Raw genomic sequence first — 13,895 nt, forward strand, 5'->3', positions numbered from 1 at the left:
AAATTGCTCACAAAAGTTGTTTAGGCATCATATATTGTATTTAAATCTTGTGTTATCTATTCTTATTCTTCAATATTTTTTATTTTTCAATATTTTACAAGTAACAAGTGTAAGAGATTGCACCATGAAATAATGATGTCAGAACTCCAACCACTTTGGCTAATCAAACTGAAAAGAAGTGGCTCACCTCTACTGGAGAGGAATATGTCTGGTTTTCTTCAAAACCCAAAATGGCAAGTAAACTTCCAGTACCAGTACCAAAGAGCCCTTTGATACCTAATATTTCCAATATATAAGTTATAAATTACAATATTGTTAAGAATGAGAGTTTTCCTCCTCATACATTTTCTAAATTTCTTTATCAGGTTGTTACGGTAGTGTTCTATAAAGTTTAGGTTGCTGAATACCTATCCTACTGCGGTCAGAACAGCAAACTGTTGGTAAAAGATGAATGGAAACAATTAAGGACCGAGAAGTCTGACATGTTCTAGTATTGGTCCTGGACCTTTGTACGTTGTACGCACTTCAGGTTTTGGCTACCCTCCGGAACATAAAGAGATTGATATATTAACTATTATAGTAACATTAATTACAATTAATTACAATTAAATCCTCGATGCTCACTTTTTAGTTTGTTTCTTTATTCCTAAACATTCCTCTACTATTTGTTGTAGCCAACCTACGAGCCAAGTTAAAAGAATGGACATCCAGTTGTCAATACTACATTATATAGGTTTCAGAAGGGGTCGGATAGGGTTAGTATGGATGGTCCACTAGCGAGGAGGACAGCAGAAGACAGGGTGAGGAGCGTGGTCGTAGTACCACGCTCCCAGGAAAGAACGGTAAAAATGGCGTCACCACCCCCGCTACCACCCCCAAGATCCAGATCCAGAACGCCGTCACCTCCCCCGCCCAGGTACTTTTCGAAGGAGGACACAAGGAGGGTAGAGAGGGGTGACTGGGGGCTCCAGGGTGCCGAAAGGAGGATCGGACCCTGGATGCGTTGGGATGTAGCTGAAAGAGATAGGACAACCCTGGCGTTGGAGGATAGATGGAAGGGCTTCACGGATGAAGAGGATGGAGGAGGCCAGGACCACGGAGGATGCTGTGGACATCTGGGGGGTAGTAGAAAAGGAAGCAGAGGACATTAAGGATGTGTTCATGGATTTGGAGGAGCTTAGGGATGCTGGCAAGCTGGAGACTAGCAGGAAGGCTGGGAGTTTTCAAACGCTAAAGGGGGGTTTCAAGTACCTGATTAAAGGGATGCTGGAGGATGTGATGCGGGGTGTTAGGGTTCAGAAGGGGTAGGATAGGGTTAGTATGGATGGTCCACTAGGATGGTTGGGACTTGTAAGGAGGCTGGTGGACTTAAGAAAGAGGCGGGAGTGCTTAAGTGCTTCTTGTTTCAGACAGAGTGCCATCTACATTCTACTGCAGACAACAGAAAAGAATTTCTATAATTTGACCAGCATTGAAAATTCGGAATGATGAGATACAGATTAACCTTGTAGAGATTAAGAGTAATATGATAATATCGATAGTTTAAAGTTGAGATACCCCCGCCCCCCCCCCCCCCCCCCCTCCGGAGGTACCCCCGCCCCTCTTGACCACCCTATAGGCCCAGTTTTATAACTACTAAAAACTTTTACCGAGATGAATAGGTGTGTTTAATTTGTTCACAGAGCTAAATTATAGAGACAGACTTCATTAAACAATTACTTAATAAGTTAATAAGAAATAATCAAGTATCAAGGCAAACCCTTAGATAACATCTGTATTGATCAAAGCAGATCTTAACTCTAAATTACAACCAGTCTCCTGACAGAAAATCAAATTAGTTTAAAATTAAGAAAGTATAAAGAAGAGCCTCGCTATTACTTTTGTTGGTCAACTTTCATTAAACTAATGTCTGCATAATTCATTTCTGACATTAGAATATGCTCGGTGAAATACGTGTTGACAATAATTTCTACAAGTAAGGAGAAAGATGGTACGTGCGCGCGCATAAGATGTGTAAAGGGAGGAACTTTTTACAGTGCATTGGACATTATCAGCTAGTTCGACTGGTTAGTTTTGTGTTCATGGCCCAATTCAAAGCTGCAGGCGAAATAAAAGTTCAAAGGTGTAAGTAAGGGGAACATTTTGCGCTTAAGAAATAATGTATACGGTAAAGTATACATGGTATACTAGAAACCTTGGTATATATTCAGTACACGGAGATTCTAAGCAGTTGAAATTGCTCAACCAATGCTTATTGTCCCCCAGTAACATTTACACGATGTAGCTCAGTGCAATAAGAGTTATGCAGTTCTCAGAACCTCACGGCTCAATCAGGAATGAGGACATTCATGTATCCAGACGACCAGTTTATCGGAGTAAGGAACTTCTTGAAGAAAGTTATAATAGGCTACACAGAGATGAGCGATGACGAGGAATGAAGAGACATCAGCTGAGCTTGACTATCATTTCAAGTAGATCCCATTCCATAAGACCAATGAATGGCTAATCATTTTAGCATTATGAATATGACTATTGCTACAAACAGAAAAAAACTATTTTCTCCTCAACGTTATTGGTTTAAGACATTGGATCATTCAGGAACATTGAGTAGATAAATAATCTGTCAGATCTAAAAACGATTATTAGAGAATGCTGTCAAATAGTATTCCCAGACGTTGTTAATTTTAGGCTTGGAGAAAGTGGATTTATAAGAGTGACAACAACGTTCACCCTAATCAGCGAGAAGCAGATCTCGACCTACTTCGAGATATCCTGTATGCCAAAGATTGGTTAGAAATACAAAGAAAGGTCGATGAGCTGAAGAATAAAGCATCACCACAAGTAAAGTGTCAACCTACGATCTAAAGTTGCGATATAAACCAGACAATATTGAAGATTTAGATTTAAATATTGAGCCCTTTGGCTAGAGAATACTTTCTTGAATATTTTCGATAGTTTTTAATATTGGTAATGTTAATGAATTGTAATTGATTGATATGTAATATTTAGGCCCGTGGCCAGTTTTCAACCTACGATCTATCTGTGTAGAATGGGAGTAGGAGTATAGAAATCTTCCTTTTTCCTTGTTGTTAACTACGTTAACAAGCATGTGGAGTCTATTAATTTTAGGAAGATATTTAAATATCGTCTATTACTTGTTAAAGACCTTGCGTGGTTCTATCTGTGTAGAATGGGAGTAGGAGTGAAGAAGACTAAATCTTCCTTTTTCCTTGTTGTTAACTACGTTAACTATTTCAAATCATTATCCTAGAACTATAAGATCGAGAGTATTAAATTATAAAGAGGCTTATGATGATTGTTCTGACCCTAACACGATGTCATGTGATTGTTCGTCTAGTACCTTTAGGGATAATCACTTTAAACATGTTATTACAGGAGACCTCAGTTTAATTAAAGATGATAAGTTACGAACTGTTTTATCTAAAGGACTTAATTATCGTGATCAAGCACCCCCTTCGACTGATCTAGCTTTTAAAGCTGCTAAAAAAGCGATTAATGATTATTGTAGTAAAATGTCGGAGCGATATAAAAAACCTATAGAAATGTTTGCTGAATGGAAAGCACTTATATTAGAACAAGTAAAGAGACAGTTAGAGAATTGTAAACCTTTTCCTTATAATACTACTCTTTCTGATGAGAACGTGAAACACGAACTTGATATTTTGCATGATGGATATGTGTTAGTACCTACTGATAACGCTGCTAATAATATTACTATTGTATGTAAGAAGTTTTACATTTCGAAGATTCATGAAGAATAAGCTTCAGATAATTTCGAGATGATTGACAGGTCAGTTGAGGACACTGTCCAAGAACATGAAAAGTTTATGTTAAAATATGGGATTAAATTATTACCTGAAAATCGTAAATTACCTATTTATATATTACCCCTAAACAGCATAAATCGCCAGTGGGTTTTAGATTTATTACTTCAGGTGCTGCATGTAGCTTACAGCAACTTTCTAAATATATGGGAATTTAGCTTAAATCTTTATTACATTCAGCTAAAGATAGGTCACTTTATGATAATAAATGTCGGAGTTTATAGATAAAGTGGATCCTATCTATATTTGTGCCCATTGTTCTGCCCGGATAATGAACTTATCCCAAATAACGAACTTATCCCAAATAACGAAGCACTATCAATTGGCTCACAAGGGAAAAGAGTTGCAACGAAGGTTAACTACATTTGAGTTTAAAAACTTCGTGTCAATAAAGAATACTCAGTTCTACAATGTCATTGGCCTGCTACCAGAAAAAGTATCAGAGAAAACTTCACCAGAAAATCTTCTTACAGAGTATCAACAGTTTAAGGAGACTTTTCATCAAGCCACCTTAATGGTGAAAGGACAGAACTTGAAACCGAAATTGCAAAACGTGATAAAGTGCTTCTTCTCGACGGATTATTTTAAAAAGGTTCCAAAAACTATTTCCATGCTTATTCTTCGTCTGGTAACGATTCCTGTAAGTGAAGCTGTGTGTGAATCTTTTGGTAGTGTCATGGAGAGATATCACCAAAGATTCACACACAGTGATGTTGACGATAAGCAAGTACAGAAGGAAATGTTCCTGTATCTCGTTGGACCCCCACCCAACACTCCTGCTGGGGAATCCTTGGTGCTTAGAACTGTGTCAAAGCAAAACAACAAGCATGTTCTATCCGAGTATGCCCGTTTTTACAAATTGGGTGGAAAAGTGATCAATAGGCTGGAGAACCAGAAATATAATTTTCCTTTCAAATTTTCTTAAGTGATTACAGATACTTTGATTATTGATTTCAACATTCTAGTTTTACTAATAGGTATATTAGAACAAGTAAAGAGACAGTTAGAGAATTTTAAACCTTTTCCTTATAATACTACTCTTTCTGATGAGAACGTGAAACACGAACTTGATATTTTGCATGATAAATATGTGTTAGTACCTACTGAATACTGATCCGTTTGTCTAACCTTCTATCCCTATTTTAGTTACTCTATTCATTATGTCAAGAGATCTGCTCAAGGCGGTCGCCTCCCTTATATTAGCAGTGCTTACACAGACGATCTGCGGGAGCTTGATGAGCTAAGGAAACGATTGAGACGAGCAGAAAGAACTATACGAGATCTGCGAGTAGAAATCGAGTATATGGCCGAACAGGCGGCTAATGCGGAGGTGAGGATGGACACGCAGCCCCCTCCGTATTATAACAGCCCCTCCTCCCCTAGTACTGAACCGAACTCGTCACCTAACCCACAGAGGGCGTGAGCCCCAGTCTCAAGAAGTTGTCTTCATTTGTCATTGTGCATTTCATTTTTATTTTGTATTTGGTTTTTATTATTTTTATTATATTAAAGTGTTTTATTTGTACTCATTCGTGTGAAGTGGAAATGAGGATCTAAAAAGATTAAAAGAAAGGAGAAAGACGGGGAAGAAAGGAAAGTATTATAAAGAATGGTATTGGATTTTATATAATTATCCGGCAAAGTAATAGCGTTTCCATTGGAAGGATCTATCCTCTCACCCTCTCGTTAACTTCATCCTCGTGCAAAGGCAGGACATTATTATTATAAATCTTCATCTTAGTCAGAAAAATGTTATATATGTTGTATCCTACTGAATAAAAAATTTCAGAACGGGGACCTAATTGAAGGCATTGCCGCCACTACGAATGGGTATGTAACCCTGAATATAAGATACTTTAATGAATAAACAAATCTTCATCTTAGTCAGAAAAATGTTATCTATGTTGTATCCAACTGAGAGAAAAGAACATGTTTTCTCATGAGTAAAAAAAATTTCAGAACGGGGACATGATCGAGGGTATCGCTGCCACAACAAACGGCTACGTAACTTTAAAAGTGTACGAAAAGGAACCAGCTGCCCATGTCACTAGTGCCCCGGCTATAAAGAAAAAACGAGCACCCCGAGTACCCGCAGCAACCACTGCACTAGCAAGGGAAAGTCCCTTGTGAGTAACTAATTGTTTTCGTTCTAAACTAGTTTTTTCATGACTTTGTAACAAAGCACATATGTATATAATACACAAGTAATACAATTATATTGACTTTTATTCAGAATGAGTTGAATTTATTATAATTCAACTATAGTATACTTATTTCAAATAATATTCTTAAACCCGGTTATATATTTCAGGATTTCAACGCCTTTTTGGACATTGATTTTTAGTTTAACCCCGCTGCCGTATCCCGCTGCCCGAAACAACCTTCTACAACCCTGTTGTACAACTAGGTAATTGGTCTCAGGCAAGAAAATGTAAAGTCTTCCTCTGACATTAAAAGTGTATTTAATAAATATGCTGAAAAGATAGCTGAAATACAAGCTGTTAATTTGAAAAATCTTGTTGTTGTATGTATGTCCGCTGCTACCCACTAAATGTATCCATTTGAATAAAAGAGTTAACTTCAACTGTCAGAACCTCTTATTTCTCGTCATAATTTGTATGTGGCTGGTAGTAATCTTACACAACCTCATCAGCATATTCAATCAGCGCTCCAGAAAACAGTAGAATTGTCACCCCGCAGTCTAAAAGAGTAGGGGATAGTGCGGCCGAGGATATACCTTCCAGTTCCAGACGGAAGCTGTGTCTTCAAAAAGAAGAAAGTATCAGTGTTAGCCAGGTTTGCAATTATCTTATTCACACCCAGCTTCTCCCTGTCAATTTTGGTGTAACACTGGTCCAGGGATTTCCCGGCTTTGCTGACGAGAACGGGCTGCTAAGCCAGCACTTGTCAAGAAAGCTGACCAAGTTCATGAAACCCGACTACTTGCACCTAAATTGGAAGGGAGTTGCTAAGTTAGCAGCAGTTCTAAAGAATACTATCCTCTCAATGACATTGGGCAAGAAAATGTAAAGTCTCCCACTGACATTAAACCTTTATTTAATAATATGATCTAACGACTACAATATTTTGGTTCCTATTTCAGTTGTCACTGAAGAGATCATGTTTTGATTGAAACATTTGTTTGACGTAACCCGTCGTTTCAATTTGTATTATATTTATATTGCTTATTATCAATAATAGTCAGTAAGAAAATTATCTTAAAACAACAGAAAGTAGAAGTTAAATATTTCATATCTGATTATTTGTTTTCTTGGAATTGATAATTAAATTGAAGTATTAAAATAAACTTATAACGTTGAGACATTTAATTCATTAATAAAGTTTATATCGTAGCGTATAATTTGCTGGCAGAAAGTAAGCAAAAAAAGCAAAAAAAGGAAAACTAAGCAATATTTACTACTAAGTTTCATTTCGGAAAGGACCCCCAGAAATGGAATAAAACAAATGATATTGGATTTTCAAACGGTTTATAGAATATGATGTTCAGACTTCTCACCAGGCTGAGGACGATCCGACCAAGAGCAAAACACTGATTCATCAGTCATGTCTACATTTAATTTCTCGAATTGTAACGTGTCGATCCGTGGCGACCCTCCCAGACCGAGAAGCCGGACTGGCGGGTCTGGGAGGAGAAACCGGCCAAGACTCTGTTTTCGGTACGTTAAACTTTTGTTGTAGCAACTAACATGTAATTACTAAATACTAACTCCAGTCTTCTGTCATTTTCTAGATTTAATGTTTATATTCTACCATTGCAAGTTGAGGTGACTGGTGACCTATGCCAAGCCAGAATGTATACAAAAAACAACTCAAAGATACAAATTTTATTATTTAGGCTAATGGAATAATTAATTTCAGCTGTCAGAGACCGGGACACCTCATCAGGGACTGTGTTCAACCCTATCCCTCCCGCCAACCCGCCAACCGTCAAGTTAGCAGCAATTCTAAAGAATACTATCCTCTCAATGACATTAGACGTGTATTTAATAATATGATCAAACGACTACAATATTTTGGTTCCTATTTCAGTTGTCACTGAAGAGATCATGTTTTGATTGAAACATTTGTTTGACGTAACCCGTCGTTTCAATTTGTATTATATTTATATTGCTTATTATCAATAATAGTCAGTAAGAAAATTATTTTAAAACAACAGAAAATAGAAGCTAAATATTTCATATCTGATTATTTGATTTCGGAAAGGACCCCCAGAAATGGAATAAAACAAATGATATTGATTTTCAAACGGTTTATAGAATATGATGTTCAGACTTCTCACCAGGCTGAGAGAGGACGATCCCGACCAAGAGGCAAAACACTGATTCATCAGTCATGTCTACATTTAATTTCTCGAATTGTAACGTGTCGTCCGTGGCGACCCTCCCAGACCGAGAAGCCGGACTGGCGGGTCTTGGGAGGGAGAAACCGGCCAAGACTCTGTTTTCGGTACGTTAAACTTTTTGTTGTAGCAACTAACATGTAATTACTAAATACTAAACTCCAGTCTTCTGTCATTTCTAGATTTAAAGTTTATATTCTACCATTGCAAGTTGAGGTGACTGTGACCTATGCCAAGCCAGAAATGTATACAAAAAACAACTCAAAGATACAAATTTTATTATTTAGGCTAATGGAATAATTAATTTCAGCTGTCAGAGACCGGGACACCTCATCAGGGGACTGTGTTCAACCCTATCCCTCCCGCCAACCCGCCAACCGTCAGTTAGCAGCAATTCTAAAGAAATGGAATTGATAATTAAATTGAAGTATTAAAATAAACTTATAACGTTGAGACATTTAATTCATTAATAAAGTTTATATCGTAGCGTATAATTTGCTGGCAGAAAGTAAGGAAAAAAGCAAAAAAAGGAAAACTAAGCAATATTTACTACTAAGTTTCATTTCGGAAAGGACCCCCAGAAATGGAATAAAACAAATGATATTGGATTTTCAAACAGTTTATAGAATATGATGTTCAGACTCCTTACCAGGCTGAGGACGATCCGACCAAGAGCAAAATAAAATTAAAGCTAAAGTTTTCGGGGAGTGGAATTTCGTACCCGCCTAAAGTAACGGTAAGTCATTATTAAATTTTCACCTAATGCAGCAGGTGACGTCACGTGATGCAGCAGGTGACGTCACGTGATGCAGCAGGTGACGTCACGTGATGCAGCAGGTGACGTCACGTGACGGCAGGTGACGTCACGTGACACCGTGACTTCTCCAACTAATCAATCGTGTTAAAGTCTACTAATTAGTTCCTTTAAAAGCACTCAATTGTCTTCACAGAACAAATCAAAATCCCTCCTGGCCCTTCCAAATATGTGGTGCCAGGGAGCACGGTAATTACAGATATGTGGACGGTTATTCTTCAGGATTACGGATACATACTCTTTGCTGTTATGTAAATCATTCAAATTGGCAACACCCGTTTGTCGACCCGAGGACTGGCACGAACTCGTGATCAACAAATTGGCCTTATCATTAATAGTCATAAAGAAAATTATCTCAAAAGTCAAAACAGCTAAACCTACATTGATAAAACTGTCGGACGAAAATGGAAAAGTCAGCACTCCGGCAGCAGTAGCAGAAAAATTAATGATCACTTCTCAAACATCCCTCCTTCTGGTGGGACCTAGGGGACACTTCGCAGCCCTTCTCCAAACAGTATCTCTACATCAATATACACACGATATCTAATCTTGTGTGAGTTTTTGACTTTGAATAGATAATACTTACTATACCTTTGTGTCACTGTTTAGGCCGGCTCTCTCACTTTTTCAACCTTTCTTGATTGATTGAAATTCAGCACAGACAGGATGATATTAGGCAAACTTAGGATTGTTATATTTTACTAACGTCTCCCCACTTTAGCAAATATGCATTCTCGATCCAGATCTCGTACTACCAGATCAAGATCACCCAGACCCAGAAGAACCCGCTCCCCCTCACCCAATGGATCTCGGCATCGCAGCAGGTCACCCGGCGCGACCCGAGACAAAGAATGGACTGAGGCAGGCAGAAGCCGGAAACACCGGCCGGCAAAAGATACAGGAAAGTCAAATGATAGGTTATCGGTTGCAGGATCCAGCAAGGATAGGAGGGCAAGTAGGGTGATCAGGGTTTCCGCTGGTCACGTTAATGTGATCAGAGGAACAGGCGGGAACTTGGTAATATATTTTTGAGTAAACATTGGTTGGTACTTCGGGCGGGTCCCCAACAAAAAAGTTTTGACTTAATATTTCAACTATTCCAGAACTCAAAAACATTGACGAAAGAATCAGATAAACGGAAAGTAAAGTTGACTTGAATTTTGAAGATGTAAAAACGGCCTTAGGGAATTTTTCAATTATTTTTCAATTTAACCCTATTTCTCGTTGCATTTTTACTCATATGTTTATTGGTTGTATCCATAAAATTATGTAAGTGTTGCCTTAGAGATGAACGTTATCTCGACTTCGATTATGTATGCTAATTTTTACGGATATTGATTTTCCTTCGAGAACAATGTATTATGTATTTTTATAATAACTATTATTAGACTAATTTTATTATTACATATTGTAATATCAAGTGCTCCGTCCGAGGCAGGGAGTGCAAACGTGTAGCCATTCTCACAAAACTTAGTGATGTTGTAAGCCTCATCAAACACTATAAAAGAGTTGTTAATCAGGGACTTGAACCTGTGTTGTAGGTTCCTATCTGTTAGATAATTGTAAGGGAGGAGCACTACATCAGCGCTCTGCGCTAAGAACTGCGCGGAGTAGTACGGACACGTCTTATTACATATTGACAAAGGGAGAACAATGTATTATGTATTTTTATAATATCTATTATTAGACTAATTTTATTATTACAAATTGTTTGGACATCTCAGAACAATATAGAGGATAATTTGGCCTGCTCTAAAACAGAGCCACAGTGACGTCATAATATATAACGGCCGCTACAAGGTTATGAGAATGATTATTAGTAGTAAACTAGTAATTATTGCTTAATCACTCTCCGTTATTTTAAAATAGGTAGTTCTTAAGTTCGCTAGCATTTGGTTAGCTCTGTCATCTTCTTTTATTAACAAGTAGTTTTATATTATTTCATATTATAATCGATCACCCTCAAATAGCCAACAGTATTGAGATGACAAGTACAGAAAGCAACGTTGTTATAAAACCGATTGAAATAACTAAGCTTAAGGTAGAGGTGAAAACCTCATCAAGGAAGAGGATCTAAGCACCGTAGAATCATTAACTATTAAAGAAAACGAAGGATATCCCTCGATTATTGTGGTAAGTTTGATTGATGGTATATTGTATTATTTACTCTTATTTGCTCTCGATCATCTTAATTGAATGCAATTTCTTCAAGGTTTTTTATAAACAATTGCATTCGTATTGGTCTGATATATGAATTATAAGTTGTACTCTCTAACAGGACTTAAAGACTGTTAGCGATTTATTATGGAACAACGAGGAGCCGGCTGCAGACACGGGGATTCTATTTTCCAATATAGTTTAATATTTCCATTATTATTATCTAACTTTTAAAACAATCTCGAAATAGTAAATATGATATATGAATTATAAGTTTACTCTTTAACAGGGGCTCCAAACCATATCAGACATGCTATGGGCCGACGGGGAAGAACCCGTGCCCGATTCCCGGCAACCGGTAATTCTATTCTCGCTGTAATCCACTCGATAATATATATAACAAAGGGCAGACAAGTCAAGGATAGATATCAGTATTAGATTAATCCTGATCCAGCTTAGAAGAAAGGGATGTAACCGGATACTAATTATCTTATCAGAAGCTGGGGAAATGCTTGGAATTCCACTTTCAAAACTTATTCTCGAGGTATAAAGTTCCTCCCAAAATGTCTATACCAAAGAAATATCAAGCAAAGTTTCAAGAGATGATATTACAGCTAATTTCAAGACCGATAACTATCTTGAAAATCCAGCCAACATGTACGCTAGCTATGGAAATTGGAAAACTACCGGGGACTACTCACTACATACAGCTGAAGCATCGTTCAAACCGAATATGGAGAGCCAATCCAGGAATATTATATCAACTAAAAGCGATTTGGAAAGAAAGATGTACTTTGTGTCGATATCAAAAAATAGATTTTAAAAACAACAGTAGGATCATTAGTGTGGAACATGGAGCTTTTTCAAGTTTTTCAATTAACTCAATAAATTTAGTAAAAAGCTGTAATCGATTTTGACATGTATAGGATAATAGAAAGAAACGGCTACAGATTCTCATTTAAAATATTTAATCTAATTAATTATAACTTTTTGTCTATGCTATTTATAATTCATGATTCTAAAATATATATATTATAACAAATGAGGATACAAATTTCAGCAATACCAAATAACCCTAACAGTTAACACTTTATGAACCAGATATATATTGATTACTTATAATATATTGATTACTTATGTATGGATTTTAATTCTAAATCTTTATAGGGGTTTTATACACACAATGAGCGTTTCACTTCGATGATCGAACCTGACAACGTAATAAAGGACATATCTGAACCATTAATTGGGCTTACCTCATCGTTAAAAGCTTTTACAGGTTCAGGAAGGGAGCCCATCTCTCTTGTCATTCCTTGTCAGCTACAAAATACATGCTATCAAAGAGGATATGTGTTAAATCTCAGATCAAAACAAATTTTAAGATTTATTTATTATTGAAAAAAGAATTTTATGAACTGGATGTAGATCATGCACAATTGACATTTCAGTATATCTATATAAAACACAGTTTTACAGGGAAACCTCCAGAAATACTATGGTACTGGGAGTGTCCTGCAATGGGTGGAGTTCTATCCCCCTGCCTCCTTCACCCCGGCCCCTTCCTAAAAATTCTGTCCCAACTGAGAACTAGACAAAAATATTATGAAAAGCCATGTTCCTGATAGAGATTATCACATATGTTACAACAGAGTATGATACCTTATTTCAGTACAGATAAACCACGCCTCATCTTGATTTGCACAACTATGCAGAGTTTCAACAATGAGGAGCATGGCAACGTCATGTACTAATTCAATTTTTGGGATAAAAGTGTTGAAAAATGTTTCCACATTTTTCAACACTTTCTGAGTGACTGTGTGGCCATTTAAATTTGAACCTTGGTTAAATAAGGTTTATAACTCAAGGGCACTTCTCAAAGGCATCTCAACATACAGGGTAAAACCAGCTAATCTCACAAATTAGGTAGTTTATGAAATTAACAAAATTAAACTATTGATAGGCAGCCAGGTTAAAATTAATTAAGTGGATGAGTCATCTCGTTTTGCCTTGTATTTACTATTTGTGCCTACTATTAACACTTCTCTAATAGCAGATAAGGGTTGTGCAAATTCTTCATTAGATTATTATTAAAAATAAACTAAAATCAAAACTCAATAAATTTTACAGTACATAACTTATTTATGACAATTTTCTTGCTCCACAAGAGTTCCTTTCAGCAAAGATGCTTCTCTACACAAGAGAGTCCACCCCTCAGCTTAAAGGAGTACTCTCTCCTCCAGACGATCCTGTAAGGGATCGTCTCAGCTCAAAAAATGCGGACCTTTAAGTAATCCTTCACATGAAGTTCTTCTAATAATAATGAATCTATACAGTTACATAACTGAAACAACCATGTCCTTTATTGTGGGCAAAATGTGTGTACTGTATAATTTATGCTCACTGTAGAAGATTTCAGGGATAAAGCTTAACTGAATCCACATAAATTCCTAGTGAACGAAAGTGTATCTACTTTATGATATCTATTCAAACTGACCCTATAAGCGCATTTCATCCTTCTAGACAAGTCTCTCAAGGTGTATCTTTCATCATTCGGATAGGGCAACATGTTTTAAAATAAATCTTGTAACATGGTATATTTACCACCTTAATAATTTGCTTTGCAACTTGCTTGAAGAGAACTGCTAGCACTATCAGTCCCAAAAGTGCAGAGGCCGCTGTTGAGGGCGTCCGGGCGTTATCTGGTGCTTGGAAAAGAAAA

The 13,895-nt window shown here is 37.0% G+C and overlaps 1 protein-coding gene across 4 annotated transcripts in view; it reads right to left on the minus strand.

Moving 5' to 3' along the window:
- LOC134813306 (SR-related and CTD-associated factor 4-like) overlaps positions 1–12,515 on the minus strand; it is a 118,360-nt gene extending 105,845 nt beyond the window's left edge. For all 4 annotated transcript variants that reach the window (XM_063820997.1, XM_063820996.1, XM_063820995.1 and 1 more), the window contains exon 1: positions 12,433–12,515. In XM_063820997.1, the coding sequence (XP_063677067.1) occupies positions 12,433–12,486 (54 nt within the window). In that variant the 5' untranslated portion in view covers positions 12,487–12,515. The remainder of the gene's footprint in view (positions 1–12,432) is intronic.
- Between the last annotated feature and the right edge of the window lie 1,380 nt (positions 12,516–13,895).

Source organism: Bolinopsis microptera, chromosome 3 (assembly GCF_026151205.1).
Source record: "Bolinopsis microptera isolate Bmic1 chromosome 3, MBARI_Bmic_1.0, whole genome shotgun sequence".
Lineage (NCBI taxonomy): Eukaryota > Metazoa > Ctenophora > Tentaculata > Lobata > Bolinopsidae > Bolinopsis > Bolinopsis microptera.